General features: G+C 38.5%; 1 protein-coding gene across 2 annotated transcripts in view; it reads left to right on the top strand.

Annotated features, from left to right (window-relative positions):
- The window catches only part of TTC27 (tetratricopeptide repeat domain 27), a 184442-nt gene that overhangs the window by 101508 nt on the left and 59654 nt on the right, over positions 1 to 23280 (top strand). For both annotated transcript variants that reach the window (XM_060026853.1, XM_060026854.1), the window contains exons 11-12: positions 2630 to 2725; positions 5347 to 5469. In XM_060026853.1, the coding sequence (XP_059882836.1) occupies positions 2630 to 2725; positions 5347 to 5469 (219 nt within the window). The remainder of the gene's footprint in view (positions 1 to 2629; positions 2726 to 5346; positions 5470 to 23280) is intronic.

The following is a 23280-nucleotide window of genomic DNA, read 5'->3' as shown; positions in this document are numbered from 1 at the left end:
TGACATTTTGGAGAGTATCTGAGAGTACCAGAGACACTCTGAGGTCATCTAAAAGTATCTGAGAGTATCTGAAATACATAATAAATCTGTTTATTAATAAATGAGGAAGTATTTACTGAGCACTGATTAATACGTTTTAGCTAGATGCAGTAAGTGCAGCAAACAGCGTGAGTTTTGTTTGAAAATCAGATGTCTTGCATGTAATTAAGACTTCATAAAAGTAAATGTTGGGATGTTGCTTTTGGCTTTTAATTATTAAATAAGCATTATTTATTTTTTCTTTCCAAAGGAATAAAAAGAATTTGATAAAAGGGAAAATTTGCCCCCCTTAATGAAGTAATTCAGTGAACCTTCTATTTATGTATTGTAACCATATGTATTCAGCCAGAGGTTTTTCTTCTCTTCTCTCTTTCCTACAACTAAATAGCTTTGGGCAGAAGCATGCAACCTTTTTGCTATTAAGTTTCTCTGAAGTAAGGCCAGAAAGCTTTAAAAATGTTTTGATCAAGATGGTTTAGGAGTCTGGTTATGACTCAGTTTGTTCTGACTGATTTGATTGAATAACATCTTGGATTGTCAAAGAAGTGATGTAATGAGTGTTTTCTCATTCTGCAGGGTATTCTTAGACTAACAAATGTATCTCCCACCTATTATAATATAGAGAACTTCCCTTCTCCCCCAGTTGAGGAGCAGTTCCCCTGCTCAGAAACTGGTCTCCTCTTACTTATAGTGGGATTTGTTAGATTCTTGTCCTTTTCTTTCTCCTGAGGAAGTTTGAACTTGCTACCTCTTACTTTTTTTTGTTGTTTTTGAAATTTTCAATTTTAATTTCATAAAAACTTGAAAAAAATTTCAAACTTACAGAAAAGTTTTAAGTACAGGACCAGCTGTCTTTTGTATCCTGAAGTTTGGAAAGTAAGTTGCAAACATAGAGCTTCATAATCCTCAAATACATGGACGCTCTCCTCCATAACTACAATATGTGCATTAACATCAGAAAATTAACGTTGACGTATTGTTGCCATCTAATCCTTATAAGATAGGCCTGTGAAAACTAGTCAATTGCCAAAAAAAGAAAATTTGAGCACTGCATTATGCAAAAAAGGTCATGATAATTCACAGTTGAGAGGTCTCCGTATAAAACAGAAAAAACATATATGCGTACTGTATGGCAAATGAGGAGGCAGGTGAAGATGATCACGGTAATGGAACTACTGTCTGTGTATTTACCTAGGACTCCCGTGTGTCTGCATTCACTTTGATGCTGAATATGTGGGGTCTTGTGATGACTCATCACGTGACTACCAGTTAGTGCCAGCCTTTGGCTTTGCATTTGGCCCTGGTACCTTTGCTCAGAGTCAGCCATCTTGGTCTTGTTGGTCTGCTTCTTGACATAGCCTCTTCGAGTTCAGTTACTTAGTACAAAAAAAAAAAGTGCAGGTATTTCAAACCAGCAGAGGGATTCCTCAGTGCATGCAGCTTGAAGCTGTCCACTGCACCTTAAGGGTGGTCTCACATGAATGAATGTCCTGCCCTATGTCTCTCTTGCTGAAGAGTAAGAGAACTCACCCTCTGTGATCAAATAGACACATGCTTTGATTTCACTTTATTCGTTAGAAAATTCCTAAATGAAGTTCTTCATGTAATTTTTCTCTGATTTATGTTAGAAAGTGCCATTGTCACAGTGACAGTATGGCTGTGAAATAGATATGCTGAAGAACAGTTTTTCTTAGAAAAAGTAAAAAGGCTGATTAATAAGGCTAGTTCTTTGAAAGAACTATTACAGGAAACCTCAATTTAAAAAACTATTTTCCTGGGCTTCCCTGGTGGCGCAGTGGTTGAGAGTCCACCTGCCGATCCAGGGGACAGGGGTTCATACCCTGGTCCGGGAAGATCCCACATGCCACAGAGTGTCTGGGCCCGTGAGCCATGGCCGCTGAGCCTGCATGTCTGGAGCCTGTTCTCCGCAACGGGAGAGGCCACAACAGTGAGAAGCCCGCGTACCGCCAAAAAAAATAAATAAATAAAAATAAACTATTTTCCTGGTAAGTTTTAAATGTACAAATTTACATAGATGTTGATTAATTTAAAGTTTTTAAAAATATTTAACGAAATTCAAGGACTTCCCTGGTGGCGCCGTGGTTAAGAATCTACCTGCCAATGCAGAGGACAAGGGTTCGATCCCTGGTTTGGGAAAATCCCACATGCCGCGGAGCAACTAAGCCCGCGTGCCACAACTACTGAGTCCATGTGTCACAACTACTGAAGCCCACGTGCTCTAGGGCACGAGTGCTGCAACTGCTGAGCTCGCATGCTGCAACTACTGAAGCCCTCACTCCTAGAGCCCATGCTCTGCAACTAGAGAAGCCACCGCAATGAGAAGCCCGCGCACTGCAACAAAGAGTAGCCCCTGCTCACCGCAACTAGAGAAAAGCCTGTGCACAGCAATGAAGGTCAGTGCAGCCAAAAAAAAAATGAAATTCAAGAAAAAATTCACACATCCCATCACCTTATCAAAGTAACTTGTGTTCTTTATTGTTTATATGTCTGTATAACTTGCAATAAGAATCTTGTTTATATTAAAAAGTTATTGCACATATAGATTCTGATTATGATACATGCTCTTAAGGCTCTTGCAGACCAATTTGAAGATAAGACTACGTCTGTATTGGAACGTCTGAAGATTTTCTATTGCTGTCAAGTGCCACCTCATTGGGCCATTCAGGTATTTTTGTTGTTGTTGTCATTGGGTATGGAAAATACTTCGCATTTGAAAGATAAACGCATTAGATGTTTATGTTTGAGTTTTCAAATATTTCAGTGAAAAGAATAAAAGTATCTAGCTGAGGATTGCCAGTTACTTCAAACTGCTATTTGAGTAAAGTGATATTAGACTTTTATAACATTAAAAAAAATTTAAACTAGATCAACTAGAACCACAGAAGTCTTCATTTTCAATGTTTAAAAGCCCTTTAAGGACCTTCTGCTAAAGAATGAACCTTTTAAGCAAGTTGTGTACAAAAGGTAAAGGAAAGCATTTATTCAATACTTGATATTGTGGGATACCCTTAACTACTCTCCTCTTTCTAGTGATATGAGAATACCTAGTTTAGCTCCCACACCATGGTTCTCCTGTGTAAGAGGCGTCGGTTCTCTAGTTTGTAAAATTTTAAGCACTGAAGGCCACTTAAGATATGTGGTCCAGTTTCTTAATTCTACAGAAAAGAAAATTGAGGCCCAGTGCAATTAATTACACTTTTCCAATGTTGATCATAGAGCTGTTCACGAACTACATCTTTAGTTTCCCAACTTTTAGTCTAGTTTACCTCCTTTCCTGTGTCTCCACTGGGTTGTAATTATTACAAATAATAACAGCCAGCTTTTACTGCACATTTATTATGAGGTACACATTTTGTTCTGCCTTTCACACACGTTATCTTATTTTATTGCAACAATTTTGTGAAATAGCCTCATTTTACAGATGTGAAAGCTATGGTGCAGAGTGGCTAAGTGGAGTTAAATGATGCTAGCCAGAAATTTCTAGATGATTTAGTAACTATTGTCATTTTAACCAGCTTCCTGTCCTCTCTTGTGGATTAGGCACATAGGCAGTGATTTAGAACTATAAATGCCAACCCACAATTCAGTGACTCAGAATCTCCATCATAAGATTTCTTAGAGAGTAGGTTATATTCTTAAGCACAGGGTAAATGAGGGGGTTTATTACACATTGGGATTCATTTTATCTATTGAAGGCATCTCAATAAAACATAGGCACAAAAAAAGCTTTGTTATATCATCTCAAAAGGAGTAGCTTCTTCATCAGGAAGGTGTTAAAAATTGGAACTTTTTGGCATGTTTTTGACCCTGATCTGTGAAATTTAAGTGCTTTGTACTGTGTGATTTGTGGTGTATAAACCTCTCAGACTGTTATTGTGACAAAACATGTCTGTTGAGGGTGTAGCTGTTACTCTGTTTCTGAACAGAACCATTAGGAAAATTAAGTACTGTTCAAATAAATTTAGGATGTAGGCTAAGTGTTTATTTTATCTGCTTAGGAAGCTGTGGATTTTAGGATATTTGGGCAGTTAGATAAACATCCTCTTTCATTAAGAAATTAAATCATTTTTCTTTCATAATAGGGAGTAACCATATCTTTATGTATTATTTTTAAAGATCAAGAAGTAACAGCATAGTTTATTATAAAAAGAGAATTCATCTTTACTGCTAGCTAAAGATCATATCAGCTTAGATGTCATAACTTTCTTCATCTGTTAAATGAAAAGATTAAACTACTTACTACATGAGCATTAAGACTTATTCCAGCTCCCACATGCTATGTTCAGGTTTTGAAAATGTCCAACCACATATTCTAAAATAGCCAAATTCTCTTGTATTTCATAGGATACAGAAGAATTGGACCATCCCTTTTATTTATTTCGATAATATGTTAGCTTATAATTTTCAGGCATATTTCATTTTACTTTCTAAGTTTGTTAGTCCTGCATGTTCCATGTCCATAAGCCTCTTAACTCTTAAATATGTATTGAATTTTGAAACCAGACCTTCAAGAGTCTCACCTACTTTTTAAACCTTTTTAATATTGTTTTTCTATTCCTGCAGGTTGGATCACTTATAATATACAGTATGTTTATTTTTGAATATATTTAACCTTCACTCACCTTACCATAATTTGTACCCTTTTATCTGCCAAGGACTGGGAAATTAGTAGCTAAGTTTTTTAGGATGTGCTTAAAATAAATTAGTGTTTTCATTTTCCTCAGCTATATGCCCAGAAGTGGAATTACTGGATCATATGGTAGTTCTATTTTCAGCTTCCTGAGGAACCTCCATACAGTTTTCTGTAGTGGCTGCACCAGTTTACATTGCCACCAACAGTGCACAAGAGTTCCCTTTTCTCCACGCCCTCAGCAACACTTATCTCTTGTCTTTCTGATAATGGCCATTCTAACTAGAGTTTTAAAAATTGATTTATTGGATATCAGCTTTACAACAGAGATTGTCCTATATAGAATCTCTAGGTAATGAAGAAATACAGATTTTGCCTTTTAAGTTCTGAATTCTTGGGAAAAAATTGATATATTGAGTGTTTTGAACAGTTCCTATATTGTTTTTTAATTCCTTACCCCCTCTAAAGAGGCTTGCTAAAGTAAAGGTAAGTATTGAATGATTGCAAATTTCTAATTAGTAGAGGTTGAATTGTAGAAATTAGGCATTTAATACAGTAAGCAGATGCTTAAAATGGCAGATTGGATATACCTACAAGTGGAATAGGAATCTGTCTTTGTGTAAAGGATTGTTCATTATTTTAACTTGATTTTCTAGCGCCAGCTTGCAAGTCTACTCTTTGAGTTGGGATGTACCAGTTCAGCCCTTCAGATATTTGAGAAGCTAGAAATGTGGGAAGATGTTGTCATTTGTTATGAAAGAGCTGGGCAGCATGGGAAGGTATGTAATAGTAAAATTCTGTGTACTGGCCAGGGCCTTTCATCTTTGAGCGTCTTCTCACTTGTTTTTTAAGCCTACTTTTGCCAACAGTTCACTTATATTCCTTTTTTCACTTTTTTCCCCAGAAATCTTTTTAATGTTTTCTCTGATTTCCGTTGGGGCAGGTTATTTTGTCTGCATGTGTATGTGTATATAAAAGAGAAAAGCAAGGCCCAAAACTGATACAGTATTTGATGTTTGTGAATAAATAATGAAAGCTTTAAACACATTGCACCTTGCGATCTCTTTCCTTTATTAACTCTCCTTCTGTAGACAACTTCAAAATGAACTATTAGAAATTATTTTAAGCACCATTGTGTTGCCTTATGATCAGAGGCTGTGGGTCTGAAGGAAGGTTACCTAGGAGGGAGGGCAGCTGGCTTGGCCTGTAGAAAATCCAAAGAGTGTGACAACCCACCCCGCCTTGGGGCAGAAGAGTTGTCAAGTGTGTAATGCATTTAATTCCACCTTTAAATTGGGTCAAGAGAGAGAATGTTGCCATATTTGCATCTGTTATTAATCTATTGTTTTTTCCCTCATAAATGAAAAGAATTTTTAAAGAAAGAAAAAAGGACTATGCAGTGTGTGTATGTTCAATGGACACATTGAAATCATTTGTTAATTTTGGATTAAAATTTTAAATGGCTAAATTTCTATCATAAATGTAGTACACAGGCAGAGTAAAACCCACAAATTGGATCATTTGTGTCTACAGTCAACCTTTTGCCGTCACCCTGAAAAAGAGAAATGGTGGTACGTGTGTGTCTGTTTCTTAATACCTTTCTAAGTGTGTGTATTTTAGACTAATAGTAAAAGTTACATTCCTTTCACTAATCACTAATGTCAGTGAAGGTCTTTGAATTGTATTGGGTTAAGGAGAGACTACCGTGGTGATAACATGTTACTATAGAAGATTATAGAATTATAATATTTTCATCCTGGGAAAGGGCTCCATAATCATCCGTTCCATTTTTCTCCTTTTCCAGGTAAGGAAAGGAGTCTCTGACGATTCGGGTTAGGTCACAAAGCTAGTTATTGATTAATAACTTAAGAGACCACATGACGTAATGGTTAAAAGCATAGCCCAGACTGCCTGGATTCAAAAGCTAACCTTGGCACGTGCTAGCTTTGTGATATTGGGGCAGGTTGCTCAAACATCCCCTAGCCCCCAAGCCTCAGTTTCCTCATCTAGAGGCACATAATCTATCTACCTTACAAGTTTTCGTGGCATAATGTATGTAAACTACATAGAATGGTGCTTTCCTCATAGTGCTGTGTGAGTGTTTGCTGCTATTACTGATTCTAAGACATAATGTTTTTCACATTTTAACGTCTTTGGAATATATCTGTCGCTTGATGGCATCTGCCAGTCGCTGTCAGTCAGGTGGCCATTTGGCCAGGTTGTAATTGCTTGTGCTTGTACAAGTTTAGTTGTAGCTATATTTAGTATCATCATTTCAATTGAGTTATGTACACAGTGTCAGCTCTACATATGTTGGGTTTAATTGCCATTTAAGATATCTTCAAAAAGATTCCCTTATGATATGGCGTTGAAACACAAAGTTATTGAACACACAGTAAAGGACCAAAACAAGGTCAAGAGGTGTGAATTTAGCATTAGTGAAGTGAACATGTGCCATTGGCAAAATCATCACAGTTCCATTTACTTTTCTTTAATAACACTAAAAGCTTTATGGCAGCCAAGAAAGGAAGACATCCCAAAGTAAATGAAGCTGTGTTTTGTACTGAGATCTGTGAAAAAATGGTTGCCACTTAAAATTTCAAGCAGTGTATTGAGGGCAGGAAAAATTGCCAAATTTTTCTGAATAGATTTCAAAAATATCAAAGCACTGAGAGGCTGATGTGATTCATCCATGGCATTGTGTCATAATTTAATTGAAAGCGTTTTTTCTTTTTCTTTTTTTTTTACGGTACGCGGGCCTCTCACTTTTGTGGCCTCTCCCGTTGCGGAGCACAGACTCCGGATGCGCAGGCTTAGCAGCCATGGCTCACGGGCCCAGCCGCTCTGCGGCATGTGGGATCTTCCCGGACCGGGGCACGAACCCGTGTCCCCTGCATCAGCAGGCAGACACTCAACCACTGTGCCACCAGGGAAGCCCGCATTTTTTCTTTATTAGTTAAGAGTTAGTCTTACTATTGATGGCATCTCACATTTGATGAAATCTAGTATTATGTTTCTTCAGGGACTTAAGTTTTTTTTTTTTTTTAGTGCCCATTATCTGGCACACAGGTAGTACTCAGATATTTGTTTAACAAAGAAATGAATGGATGAATGAATGGTATCTTGACTCCCAGGATACCATTGATGTAGTTCCCATTGCATCATTCTTCACATCGGTCAGTGAACAAATAATAACTGTATATAAAAATATGGAAATTTTTGAAATAGTGATTTTTGAAATAATTAAGCAAGTTGGTGAATCACAAATACCCAAAGCACATTTTGAAATATTAAATTTATTTAATTATTTTTAGAAAGTATGGAAAGTAGAGACCTTCTCTTATTGTAAAAAAAAATATATAATGAGTCCATTCCTTTGGATGGATGGACTATGGAATGGATTTGACTATGTTTCCTAAAGTAGTTGTGGTATTATTATTTTTTAAATTTGCACATAACCTTATAAGAAATGTCTTATAGTAATGATAAATTCCTATGTTTTTAATCACTCTATAAAATGTGCATATTTTAATTTTTAGGAATGTATAGTCATTTACTTTGTCTCAAGTCTTTTGTGAGTTACAGCCAAACATCCTTCAAAATCTTGATATTAGCTTTTTATTTGCCACATAAAAGACTTCCCTTACCTGTTTTTCTTATGCTGTATTTACAGATCAGCTTAATCATAGACCCTAAAAACGTTTGCATCAAGTTGGAAGCAAATGTTTTATTTCTAAAACAGCTAAGATTCTTTTAGTGTTTGGTTGTGTGCCAGTAGTTGTCACCACATCTTGATTTAAGTAGAAGTTTGTGAAATTTTAATCCTTGCATTTAGTGCTTAATGGCATAATTTATTTTTGAAAGGCAAATTCGGAAAAGTATCTAAGTCTGATTATTATGCTCTGGTGCTCATGTTTGCACCCCACTAGTAAGATCTCAGACTTTCTAATTTAGAAACTACCTACAGAAATTCTCGTTATTTAATGACCACTGGCAAAATAGCCAAGATTAGTTTTGCTTGACCTTGGGGTCAGAACTGGTTCTCATCTGCTAGCATTTAATTTTTTAAGGCTATTTGGCACACTGCAGTTTCCCCAAGGCTTTTCTATAACAAAAGTTTTATTTTGTTGCTCAAATTGGGTCCATAAGTGAAAAGACAAAAGACTGAGCAGGCGTAAGCTGCCTGGAGAGGGCAGGGGGGAAGGAAGTGGAGAGATTCAGGTTGGGACCTCTCTTATTTTCTCTTGTTTCTAGGAAACAAGGCTTACCTGAGATGCAGAGCCTTATCTTTCATTATGCTACAGTTGCAGATCATCGTAGCCTTTGGGCTTTAACATTTTTTTCCTTTAAATTGCCAAGTAAATCTTTTATTTCTAAAACAGCTGAGATTCTTTTTAACATTTGGTTGGGGTTTTCTAAGATAGTTTCTTTATATGATTTAAGAGAGTTCCCACATGTTCTTTTCTCACACTACAGTCGAGTAAGCTTCCTAAAAGGCAAATCTGATCATGTTGTTCTGACTCTTCAGGAACTTCCCTGTGTCTCCAGGATTAACTCAGAGCTCTTTACCGTGAATGGTCTTTACTTCATGATCTGACTCCTGCTTACCTTGCTAACTGCATTGTCTACCTACTTTTTTTTTTTTTTAATATTTATTTATTTATTTTGGCAGCGCCAGCTCTTAGTTGTGGCATGCGGGGTCTTTGTCGCCACACATGGGATCTTAGTTGCGGCATGGGGGATCTAGTTCCCTGACCAGGGATCAAACCCGGGCTTCCTGCATTGGGAGCACCGAGTCTTAACCCCTGGACCACCAGGGAAGTCACTACCTACTCTTTTATCTCTGCTTTGCCCCCCTTTGTACTCACTCATCCAGGTTGTGCCCAAAGTTCTGGTAGGACTAAACTACTTGTAATTCTTGAATTTTCAGCATTGTTTGACCTCAGAACCTTTGCACATGCTATTGTCTGTCTAGAACTTGTCCTCCTTAGCTCACTCCTTATTCTTCAGACGTCTCTTTGGTGATTGCTTCCTACAGTGTACTTTCCCTGAAATCTCCCTTGAAGATTTGGTGATATTCTCCTGTGTGCTCCTATAACACCCAGCAGTGCTTTTATCCTTCATGTGCTGGCTTAGCTCACCTGCTAAACTGTAAGCTGTTTAAGAGCCAGACTTGTGTCTATATTATTTATAGCTGTCTCGCCAACACTTACCACAGGCCTGGAGCCTAGGGAGAACTTAAATATATTTGCTGAATGAATGATTAGTAGGTGTTCGTAGAATAGTGATTGCATTGAAGCAAATTCCCAAGTAGACACTCCTTATGGACTTTACATGTGGTGAAAGATACCTCTCCAACCCCTGCTATATATTTTCTCTCCAAAAACAAATTATAACATCTCACCCCTCTCATTTCAACCTTTTAATTTTAGGAATAGAAATAGGAGCCTTCGAGAACTTTTATTTTTGCTCTGCAGATGCTAAGATACTGTGAGCATGCTATTATTATGTAATGCAATTTTGAGAGCCTTTTATGTACTACATTCTTTATAGAATTATTTTCTCACTGTCATTTAATATTTGTAACAGCCTACAAAGTATGAATTGTTTTTGCCACTCTACTGATTAGCCTTAGTAAGTGGCAGATTTTGGAATCCAAGCTCAGACCTTCCTTTCCTCTAAAGCCCACACTGCTTCCCCAGCATCTGCCCCCCATCCTGGTTGTTGTTAATCCCTTAAAATTTGATGGTCAATTTGTAAGTTAAAACCTGTTGTGTTCACTTGAATGAGGAAGATAGGCAGAACAACTGAAAATATAACTTGGTGTACAAATAGGAGATGACCAACTAATTGGATAACAAGGGCTGTTGTTTTTTTTTTTAATTTTTTTTTTAATTAATTTTTGTCTGTGTTGGGTCTTCGCTTCTGCACAATGGCTTTCTCTAGTTGTGGCGAACGGGGGCCACTCTTCATCGCGGTGCGCGGGCCTCTCACTGTCATGGCCTCTCCCGTTGCAGAGCACAGGCTCCAGACGCGCAGGCTCTGTAGTTGTGGCTCACGGGCCCAGTTGCTCCACGGCATGTGCGATCTTCCCAGACCAGGGCTCGAACCCGTGTCCCCTGCATTAGCAGGCAGATTCTCAACCACTGCGCCACCAGGGAAGCCCAACAAGGGCTGTTTTTAATTATTCTGTTTTATCTTGGACCTGGAATATTTATGTTGGCAGGTACCCTTTGAAAAATCAAGCCAGAGCGTGGTGCAGTTACACACATAAATGTAAAGAGCAATTAGTGAATAGTTGGCTCAGTCAGAGAGTGAATAAGACTAGGCATCACCTCACGGAAAAGGGGAGTGAGCGACTGGGCTGAGATGAAGTGTTTTGTACTTTTCACCTCTCAGTTGCCTCTCACAGAACAAGAATGTAGGCTAGGGATAAACTGCCTTTCTGCTAGAAGGATTGTCTGTGACAGCCGTAAGAGTACAAGGTTCTTTGGTGCTCTCTTAGTTCTGCCCTCTCGTCCCATTCACTGTGTCAAGGGCAGTAGAGCACCTTTCCAGTGGTCCAGCTCCCTGTTTTTGAGAAACAGTCTCTGCAGTAGTAAAAATTAGAATCCATTTTCCTCTGTGCTTCAGAGGAAAAGACTGAGTTAGACTATGCCCAAAGTTGTTTGAGCTGTACGCACAACACACACACACACACACAAACACACACACACACTTTTAAAAACCTGAAGCTATTGTCAGATGGCCAAATCTAATTCATAGTACGACTTTAAATTCTTAGCCTGCCATTTATTGGTCCCCTTGGAGCAAACCTCTACTTGTTAAGCCTAATTCTGTCATTTCTGTAGTCCTCAAATGCACTTGTTATAATTAGTACCATCTCTGGGTCTAGAGCTCATTTCCCCACCTTCATTTTTTTGCCAGGAGAGCTTCCTGTAGTTGTTGGTCTACCAATTCCCCTACCTACATACTGACCAGATGCAGTGTCAGATGAGGGCCACTCTTATCGCACATTAGAATTTTTAATTCCTTCCTCTCATTCACAAAATCGAGGCCCAAATCGCAGCCAGGAAGGGCAGTTTGTTTTGATAATTCCTTCTGACTCAAGTAGGAATAATTTTCTTGAAATGTTTTATTTTTCTTTTTATTAGATACTGAACTGAACTTTCACCCATATTCTTTACCCCAAATGCAGGGCCTTGTCTCTGACAGGGTGCTTCCTGGAATCCTAGTGTGCTTCGGGGTAGGGTCCCTGCTTCAAACCCGAATATCCCATATAACAGCTTGTAGAAAAATATACCTTCATAAATGTAAGTGAGTCCCAATATGGCATATTTTTCACTATATTAACTTTTTTCTTGCATATATCTAAAATTCTCAGTTACCTCTCAACACTGGACTGTTTGATCAAAAGGTACATCACCAGGGTACGGAACTTAGGCTGTCAGTTTTGCTCCTCGGTATTTTTAGTCCTAAGGAGAGTCACTTCTTAGGTGTGATCACTTGCATGAGAAGGGCCTGTGAAATTCAGATTCTGCTGTATGACCTCTCTGTTTGCTAGGACTAACTTGTTGTTAGATCATTCCTAATTTAGTCATGCTCAGTGTTGATGTCAGCCAGAGCATGTCCCCAAAATGTTCTCCCTTTGTTCTCAGTAGGAAGAATCTTTTATGTCTCATTTAGAATCTGAAGCCCTTTGTGATTTCAGTGTTAGTTTCAGTTGAATTCATCCAACATTTATAGAGTACCTGCTCTGTGCTGGGCAATGGTATTCCAAAGATGAGAATGAGAAAAAAAGTTACCTCCAAGGAGCTTATAGTCTGATAGTGCAGATATTTGTGAGCAGAATACTTTAGTATAGTGTGACAGATGCTAAGATGGAAGTGTGTAGATTCCAAGTTCTACTTGGCCAGCAAAATATTTCTCCCACTGCTATCCTTCTATAAAGCAACATTCTACTCAGTTTGTATCTTGTACAGATTCTTTCTCTGAGATCTACAGGGCCTCCTCCTGTGATTCCACACATTTTCATAAAAAACCGATGTTTGGTTGAAATCAGCCTTGAGTGGAAAAATTCAGCTTTAACCTTGTAGCATCAGTACTTTTCCCCTTTGTCCTTACTTCCTGTAGCATCAGTACTTTTCCCCTTTGTCCTTACTTCCTCCAGTCCTGTTACATGAACACCTGGGTTACATGAACACCTGGGTTACATAAACGCCTGTTTAACAGTTGACAACAGCAATTCTTCTGTCTTTGGAGAAACTGTACACAGTGACTAATATGATTATTTATAGAAAATTTTAATGTTTCTAGAAGCTGTGTCAAGTTTCTATCCTTCTTCCTAGTAGCGAAGCCTCAAGCATCTTGCTTTCCAATCTGGTTTTCCAGTGGAGGGATTGAGAAAAAACACAAACATTAGTTTAGGGCTTACTGTGTGCCTGACAAAATGCTAGGTACATTTCACATCTAATTCTTCATCTTAATTTTTGGATATAAATTTGTTATTTATTTATTTATTTGGCTGAGTTGGGTCTTCATTGCTGCACGCGGGCTTTCTCTAGTTGCAGCGAATGGGGGCTACTCTTCATTGCGGTGCGCGGGCTTCTCATTGTGGTGGCTTCTCTTGTTGCGGAGCACAGGCTCTAGGCATGTGGGCTTCAGTAGTTGTGGCATGCAGGCTCAGTAGTTGTGGCTTGCGGGCTCTAGAGCACAGGCTCAACAGTCGTGGCACACGGGCTTAGTTTCCGCGGCATGTGGGATCTTCCCAGACCAGGGCTGGAACCCGTGTCCCTTGCACTGGCAGGTGGATTCTTAACCACTGCACCACCAGGGAAGTCCCTCACAGATCTTCTTATTGTTCGAAGTCTATAGAATGAATTATGCAACACAGTTTTCTAGGGACATGTTAGGGCCCTTTTGGTTTTAAGAGAACCAACATATACTAGCTTAGGCAAAAAAAGGAATTTATAGGTTCATGCAACTGAAAATTCTAGTAGACCCATCATGATAGCCATATCCAGGGGCTGAGATGATGTTGTCTCTCAAAGAGCCAGACAAGATGGCCCCTGGAAGCTCAAGGTTAGTAATCCCATTGGAAAAATACAGTCAACTCCATGGCTGTAACAGAAAAGCTCTGAGCTGCCTGAGGCATGTGCCCTTGCCTCTGATAGGCCCTACCTGTACCACATGGAATGGTTTCCCCTCAGGGAAGGGGAATCAGAAGATCAGAGAATAGATGCTGAGCAGGAAAAAGAGCAGTTGATGTCCACTGTAGGGTGGGAGTTTAATTTTCTAAATCTGAAGTTGCAAGAGGTATTTTGTTTGGCTTAATAGTGTTTTGAAAAAAAATTAGAGTAAGCATTTTCAGGCAATTTCATCTAAAAATCTAGATTTCTTCTCTTAAAGAATCAAATGATGTGGAAACATTGGGGCAAATTCCCATATTCTTGTGCTAACTGGCTGGAGTTGAGGAGTGGCTCCTTCCTTTGTATGTTCAATCGCCAGCCTACTTTATTCATTCTCAATAATTGGCAAGAATCTCTGGGCATTTGAGTGAGTGACCCTTGCTCTAAGCACTGCAGGTTTTCCTGGTAGAGTAAGGAGAGTGTTATTCCAGCCATAATTCATAAGGTTCTGTGTAAGTCTTGGCTGACTTAATTTTATGCTGAGATTCACTGTGCCTAGTCATTGCTGTAAAGTTGTATTAAGAATAGTAATTAGTTGTGTGGAATTACAAAATAAAATAGATATGTAAGATAGGTATATATGTGTGGGTAAGGGAATGGTCTTTGAGGTTTGCAGGTTCCTGTAGGCACCCCAGGTTCATTGCAGCCATTTGCCATTTGAAGTATGCCTTTGCATGTTTGGGAATGTATTTTTATCCTACTTCATAGATGTTAAGATGACAAATTTCTTGTATTGTGTAAGAACATACATCTGTGTTTTCCAGTAGGGAAGCCAGAAATACCAAAGCTTTTCACATTCTGTGAAGATTTCTGACCACCCACATTTTGACACTGCAGAAGTGATATTACAAGCCCTTGTGCTTTATTTATGTTCACTGGGCACATCTTTTTTAGTTCTTTATTTGGTAATAAATTATATAAATTGAGTGGATAAGTGGAGGAGGGAAGAGAAAATAGAACATGTTGGAGAGAGTGAGGAAGACTGAGGGTGTGACTAATTGAAGAGAGCAAATATATTGCCTGCAAGCATTGCCCTTGGGGGAGATCAGTCTGTCGGCAGGATGAAGAGGTGTAAGTGCTCAAGGAGAAAGAATTGACTTATCTAAAGAACTGTGGGATAGGAATTTGAGGAAAAAAGAGGCCCATTTAGACTAAGCAGAGTCACTGCTCTAGTGTTTCTTACCTTCTTCTGGAAGCTGCCCCACTCTTGCCCTCCAGACCCATCTTCCAGAATTGATATTATTTATTATTGATATATAGGCATTTATAACTGTAAAATTTCCTCTAAGCACTGCTTTCACTGCATCCCATAAGTTTTGGCATATTATATATTTGTTTCCATTTATCTCAAAGTGTTTTCAATTTCCCTGTGATTTCTTTTTTGACTTACTGTTTATTTAACAGTGTGTTGTTTAATTTCCACATATTTGTGAATTTCTCAAATTTCTTTGTTACTGATTTCTAATTTCATCCCATTGTAGTTGGAGAATATCCTTTGTGTGACTTCTACACTTTCAGATTTATTGAGACATTTTATGACCTAACATATAGTATATCTTCTGGAGAATGTTCTGTGTGCACTTGAGAAGAATGTGTATTCCACTGTTGTTGGACAGAGTGTCCTTTAAGTGTCTGTTGGGTCTAGTTGGTTTATAGCATTGTTCAAGTCTTCTATTTCTGTCTTCTGTATAGTTGTTCTATTCATTATTAAAAGTTGGATATTGAAGTCTCCAAATATTATTGTTGAATTTGTATTTCTCCCTTCAGATCTGTCAGTTTTTGCTTGGGGCTCTGTTTTTAGGTGAGTATATACTCGCAACTATTCTATCTTCTTGATGGAGTGAATATTTATCATTAAAATATGCCTTTCTTTGTTCTAGTAACGATTTTTGTCTTAAGGTGTATTTTGTCTTATATTAGTATAGCTACTCCAGCTTTCTTTTGGTTACTGTTTCCACGATGTGTTATCTTCCTTTTTATTTTTAAAAAATTTTCAATCTGTTTGTGTCTGAATCTAAAGTGTGTCCCTTGTAGACAGCATTTAGTTGAATCATAATTTTAAAATCCTTTCTGCCAATCTTGGCTTTGATTGGAGTATTTAATCCCTTTACATTTAATTTAATTACTGATAGTGTAGGATGTATGTTGGTCATTTTGTTTTCTATATGTCTTTTTTATTTCCCCATTACTGCCTTCTTTGTGGCTAAATGGTTGTTTTCTACTTCTAGTATACCATTTTAATTCCGTTGTCATTTCTTTTACTTTTTTTTCTTTTTGAGTTTCTTAGTCCTTGTACTAGGCATTATTTAAAATAGCAGATTTTAAGTGTCTTTTAAGTCCATCATATGGACATTCTCAGGGATGGTTTCTACTTTTTTTTCCCATGTAAGGGCCATACTTTCTTGTTTCTTTGTGTAGTTTCAGATTGGTTAGCTTAATGGTCAGCTAATGATTGGACAGAAAATTCCTTAAATGCCTAAATTAAGAAGTCTCCCAGTCTTTGATGGTGGGCTCTAGGTGTGTGTGTGTTGGGGTACGCTTTCAGCACTTAGCCAGGCAGTTGACAACTCTGCCTTAGCATTCACTAACTGCTTGTGCAAAGCCTCAGGGTCATCCTGAGGTGAGAGCATAGGGCCTTCTCAGGTCTTTCCTGAACATGTGCACAGCCCTACACATGCATGGACTTCTAGATTCCCACCAATATGGTGGAGTTTTTCAAAGCCCTTATGTATATCTCATTCCTTTATTTTCCTTTAAGTGTTTTGTATAGCCTATTGTTTGCCCCAGCTGTTACTACCTCAGGCAGCTGCAGAATTAATTAATTGTCTCTAATTGTTTTTGACAAAGGGTAGTCACTGGACAAGTTCAGAGTTAGGTTAAGTAAAGACAGCTTTGCAAGTGGGCTCTTCCAGGGAACCACCAGACAGTTTTCTGGGAATGAAACTTCGGAGGAGCTCCAAACCCATTTTGTTCCCTCTGGTGGCTGCTGGGCTGATAATTTTCCCATGATAATAAGCTGTTGGTTTTCAAGGCTAGTGCAGAGCTGGAGAAGAGGGAATAGGAATGGTACATGTTAAAATGACACAAAGCTTGCTGTTCTTACCAAGAGTTTTATCATTTTCTTGAATAAACACTCCCTGGGTTATTTCAAATCTTTGATTAATTTCCAGAGTTCTGAAAAAGTTGATTCTAACACTTTTTTCCAGTTCTCTTTGTTGCTTTTGTGGTGCAGGGAAATTTTAGAGGTCCTTATACCACCATTTTTGCTGATGTGAAAATAGGAAAAGTATTGAACCTGAAATCAAGGTCCTGTTTTTCAACTTAGTAGGTTTTGGTTTGGGGCTTACCAGTTGATCAAGGAATCTAAACTTGTATTTGTCTTAAAAATGGGCATATTAGTATCTACCTCTCAGAATTATTACAGAGGTTAAGTGAGATAATGCATGTAATAATGTGCTGAATAAAAACTAATCTGTAAATACTGTCAGATGGAAGGACATGTAAGGCATTTAAAAGGAAAAATGAAAAAAACAATTTTATCATTCAGGTTTTGTTTATGAAAGCAGAGCCACTTTGAGTATTTTGGGGAATAGAGGTTCGCTAAAAGAATTAGATATTACACACATGTGGGAAGGAAAATGAAGGAGTGAAAGAGGGAGTAAGAGGATCAGGGAAAGAATCATTTAACGATCCACTTGAAGCATTGGCACAAGTGCATCAGTCAGAACTTACAGGGGAATCTGAGAAGCCACGTACTTCTAGCCATTGCAATGGGAGGATGAAGAAGGAACTTGTGGAGAGGTCTGCGGAAAGCTGTTGGATCTCTGTAGCTACAAGCTCCGTGGGTCCAAAGTGAAGTGTCTTATGGTGGACCTGGGATTGCTATTGGTTGGCAGGGCCAGCAAGTGGAAAGACAAGATGGACACATAGAGCATGGTCAAGCTGGGATCTTCAGGACATCTCTGCCTCTTGTTTGATGTCATATTTAACCATGACAACCTTCCAAGAGTAAAAGATGTTTGTTGCTTTACTTCTGCCTTTCAAATCCTTAGCAAGTTTCCCTTCTGACCAACTCTAACACGAAATCAGAAGGGAAAGGGATTTTAGGAAACGTAGTTCCCAGCTTAAGCAAGTACATAGCATGATCTGGTACATATGACTATGCAGTGGTTTAGTCCTTTTACTTGGGAGTTTACTTATTTGGAAAGTGACAAACTACTAATAGGCCCAGAGTATTGTATTTTTTAATACAATTAATTATTTTTTATTTTTTTGGCCAGTTTTTTGGATCTTAGTTTCCTGACCAGGGATCAAACCCACTGGACTGCCAGGGAATTCCCAGACACAGAGTATTTTATAGATTGTGTTGTATATGTAAAGAAGAATTTCTGATTTAGGGGGAAACGTACAGTTTCTTCAAAAGAGGTTTAGATATTGAAGCATTCTTAGGGCATATAAGAACAAAAATAACTAGAAATAATAACAAAAATAACACATAAACATTTATTTTACATATCTTGCTTTATTTAATAGATGAGTTCCTTCTAAGGAACGTATAAAATGAATTTTTATAAATGAAAATTTTCCTAATAACAAATTACAGTGACAAGAGTATATAATTTCCAATTGGTTTTTGGTTGACATTGGCATATAATTTTTTATTTTAGTTTCTTGACCTTTTTTATTAGCATGATGTCATCAAGACTGGTAAGGCCTAATGGAATAGTGAGACAATCAAGGTACTTGCAGACTGAATTATACCATAAGTCTATGAAATTCTGAGGAAAGACAGGGAAGTCTACTTTTCTCTGTGCTAGTTAAAGCCCACTGCATTTGGTGTTGCCTGGCTATTGGGTAGAGAAAAATGTATTTGTTGTATCAGTACCTGCTTAGCATATGTCAGGGGCTGTGATTATTTGCTACAGTAAAGAGATCATGTCTGGAACAGTAGCTATAATTAGAGCACCATTACATTAAGTTTATAATAATCTATGACACTTTCCAGGACCCGTCTGTGTTCTCAATTTAAATGGGTAGGTTAAACGGCCCATGCACACACGTACAAACACACACACTTTGCAGTGTCTCTCAAGTTTGTGATAGTGGCGCACATGTCTGTGGTTTGTATAGATAATGCGGTGTTGCTTTGGGTTTTCTCTTTTAATGAGGAGAAGCAGCTTCGGAGGCTTTCACTCGGCCCTTTATTGGCCCACAGTAGCACTCACTGTGGACTCTGCTTGTTGCTGGATGTATGTAATTCAGCTCTGTATTCAACCAGGGAAGTAACCACTGGGTGGGTTCGGGACTTAGTCCATCCCATGGTAGGCTTAGTATCTCCCATAAACCCGCTAACTCAACATGGTGATATTCTGGGTCCCCAGGGATTAGCAGTAACTAAGAGCTAATCAACCCTGAAAAGAGGAGCTATTTCTTTTTCCCCAGGATAAAATTACCTGGTAAATGGTTATAATTACTTATTTAGGGAAGAAGAATTGTGGTATACACGTGTTATGTTATCACAGGGTCCTTTCTCACCAGTACTGAGTTGCTTGCTTAGGTATTTGTTTGCTTATAAGAGGCTCTGAGTCTGTGAAATGACTCAGGGATAGGAATTGGGTGAGAGACAGTGTGTCAGCATGGTGATTCAGGTCAGACATCTAGTCTCCAAATCTAGATTTTTTTTTTTAAGTCTTACGTAGATCAAGTTGTACTTAGTTGGCTGTTTATCTAATTTGGTTAAAAATCTTTATGATCAGTTGGCCATCACCTATGGTCCATGCTAGTCACACCATTCTACTTATCACTCTGGATGTGCCTGTTACAAAGAACTGTGTTCGTCTTGCATCCAGGGGCTATCAGCAAGTCTCTGCTACCTTGGCTTCTGATCATCCCCACTGAAATCAGGAAGCCCATTTAACAGAAGGACCTCTCGGCTTTACCCCCAGCTTACATAGGATATCTACTATAGCACTTTTCAAAATGCTGATACTCCCAGGTATAATGTATTTCTCAAAGTCAGGGTGAAAGGAGTATCCCCTTGGCCTTAATGGGGGACACAGGTAGGGTGGGTAACAGGTTGCAAATGCTAAATTAACAACAGCCTTTTCTTCTGAGTTGTTGGATTCTTTCTTCCATATTACACCAAGGAATTTTTGGCATCTCAGCCTTCGTTTTGGCCATGTTTGAGTCTAGGTTTTAGTCAAGCAGTTGAGCAAATAGTTGGAACCATCCCCAGCTGCTTGCGTTAGAACTGTGAATCAAAATTTTCTGATGAGTGTCTACATTAAGCTGATTTAAAATTATGATCCTCTTTGTCTATGGTCTAGCTCCCTTAGAATCTTTTTCCACATGGTCCCAAGGTTTTCTCTCTAGAAAGTAACAAAATCTTGCAGTTCTTTTTGTGTATAAACCCATTTACATGTCTGGAGGCAATGAGGGGTGGGAGGGGTTAGGTAATAGGAGAGAATTGGCATTCTCTTGCAAGGTAACTCCTTGAGGTGTAGTTGTTACACTGTCCTTAAGCAAGGTAGCACTAGTCTTATCAGATAGGGGAGGGTTGCCTCTGCTGGCTTAGGAAACTCCATAGAATCTGGGGGTTTTCTGTTATCTGAATCGTCCCAAATGTCTCCATTTAAATTCTTGGGTCTTGCTCTTTTATAATCAGTGCCCTCTTCTCCTGGCCACGACGAAGTAACTGGCACTAGAGTAACCCTCTCGCTTTAAACAACTGTTGCAGTTATTATTGGTATATAACAAACCACATCAAAACATAGTGGCTTAAAACAATAGCAGTTGTTTATTTCATTGCTTCTGGGGAACAGAAATTTAGGAAGGCCACTTGTGACATGAGAAAGGTGAGGTGATACAGTATTAACTCTAAATGAACTTAGATCAATTGAAGATGCACACGAGTAGCCCTAGAGCAATCATGAAAATTTAATAAAATGATGTGTAGCTAAGAGGCAATAGAGGAAATAAAATGAATCAGTAAAGCATATTTGATTAACCCAATCAAATGCCCTAACTTTCACATAGAACTAGTGAAAGTGAATTCATCCTATATTGTAATTCAGCAATCCTACAAGAGCAATGCCTGCATCTGATTTTTGCCTGTACCAGCTTGGCAGCGACAAGGAAAACAAATTCTTTTAGGAAATTATAGAAATTCCCTGGTTCTCTGGCCTTGAGGATTTAAAACACTGAGTGTCCTTTTCTCTTTTTGAGCTGTCCAGTGAACTTAGGAGCAGCTGACCTACCTCACAGTCTTGCGCTCTCTCACAATGTCCTGTCACTCAAACTGCAAAAGCCTTGCATTAGATCGGTGCTTCATTCTAAGTTACCGCAGGTGATAATTTAAGTAATCCTTTCATCACTGGATGTCATGGACTAGTGACGTTAAACCCTGTCATGATCACTGGATCCTCATTGTCTTCAACTCCAACCAGATCAGATAACCAATCACAAAATTTCACATTTTTTTTTAAACATCTTTATTGGAGTATAATTGCTTTACAAAGGTGTGTTAGTTTCGGCTTTATAACAAGGTGAGTCAGTTATTCATATACATATGTCCCCATATCTCTTCCCTCTTGCGTCTCCCTCCCTCCCACCCTCCCTATCCCACCCCTCTAGGTGGTCACAAAGCACCGAGCTGATCTCCGTGTGCTATGCGGCTGCTTCCCACTAGCTATCTATTTTACGTTTGGTAGTGTATATATATCCATGCCACTCTCTCACTTTGTCCCAACTTACCCTTCCCCCTCCCTCCCCGTGTCCTCAAGTCCATTCTCTAGTAGGTCTGCATCTTTATTCCCATCCTGCCCCTAGGTTCTTCATGACCTTTTTTTTTTTTTTTAGATTCCATATATATGTGTTAGCATACGGTATTTGTTTTTCTCTTTCTGACTTACTTCACTCTGTATGACAGACTCTAGGTCCATCCACCTCACTACAAATAACTCAATTTCGTTTCTTTTTATGGCTGAGTAATATTCCATTCTATCTATGTGCCACATCTTCTTTATCCATTCATCTGTCGATGGACACTTAGGTTGCTTTCATGTCCTGGCTATTGTAAATAGAGCTGCAGAGAACATTGTGGTACATGACTCTTTTTGAATTATGGATTTCTCAGGGAATATGCCCAGTAGTGGGATTGCTGGGTCGTATGGTATCAGTATCAAAAAAACAAACAACCCAATCCAAAAATGGGCAGAAGACCTAAATAGACATTTCTCCAAAGAAGATATACAGATTGCCAACAAGCACATGAAAGAATGCTCCACATCATTAATCATTAGAGAAATGCAAATCCAAACTACAATGAGATATCATCTCACACTGGTCAGAATGGCCATCATCAAAAAATCTACAAAGAATAAATGCTGGAGAGGGTGTGGAGAAAAGGGAACCCTCTTGCACTGTTGGTGGGAATGTAAATTGATACAGCCACTATGGAGAACAGTATGGAGGTTCCTTATAAAACTAAAGTTTCACTTTTTTCAGGAGTGTATTGACAGCAGTAACTTCTGTACCCAGTTACTGTAATGGTCACTGTTTAATTGCAGACCACAGAATCCACTCTAGCAGTTTAAAGCAGAAGTGGGAGAGTGTGGGTTTCGAGTTTTAGTGACGTGCTGTCAAGAGAAATGCCTCAACTACACTGTAAGGTCATTTCAGCAAAAATCCTGCTGTGGCTACAATCTATTATACACAATTTGGTTGAATACATACACGTATATACATAAAAATAAATATATTAAATACAAAGTATATTGAAATGTACCTACTGAAAATATAGCGAATACGGAATTATAGTTAGATACATTAATAACTGCTGTATTATCTGTGAATAAAGGAATTGCATGGATTATATTTGAAAACTTCATGTTTATTTTGGCCGTTTAGGACTTGGAATTGTTTTCTCTTAGAACCTGTTTTATAAATTCTGGTTTCATTTTCAGACTAGCCTAAAAGACCTACATAACCCATACTGTATCAGAAATGCAAAAGAGGCCATAGCATCCGAAGACACTTTTAGAAGCACAGCCGTCTTTTAAAAGATTTCACAAAAATTAGACTGCTTAAGACTTAAATTATAGATATGTTGAACCTAAAGAAAATAAGATATACAGACTTTAAGATTGCCAGCCATGCAAGTTAGGGGGTCTAAACTACCATTCTAGCTACCAAAGGATGGCTTCCTGGTTATCTCCATCCACTTCGGCCAAGGCTGTATTGGCATATTTGGTGACCCCACTGCTGTTTATGTGGAAGTATTTGTATGTGAGGATGGAAAGTAGAGCTGCTACCATGCGTCTTGCCCTCTGTTGAAATTAATCAGAAATGGGGGTGGGGGTGGGTAACAGACATGGGTGGGGGAAGTGAGATAGTATATGTCAC

Source organism: Delphinus delphis, chromosome 12, assembly GCF_949987515.2.
Source record: "Delphinus delphis chromosome 12, mDelDel1.2, whole genome shotgun sequence".
NCBI lineage: Eukaryota > Metazoa > Chordata > Mammalia > Artiodactyla > Delphinidae > Delphinus > Delphinus delphis.
This window is presented reverse-complemented; position numbering and strand designations above follow the sequence as displayed.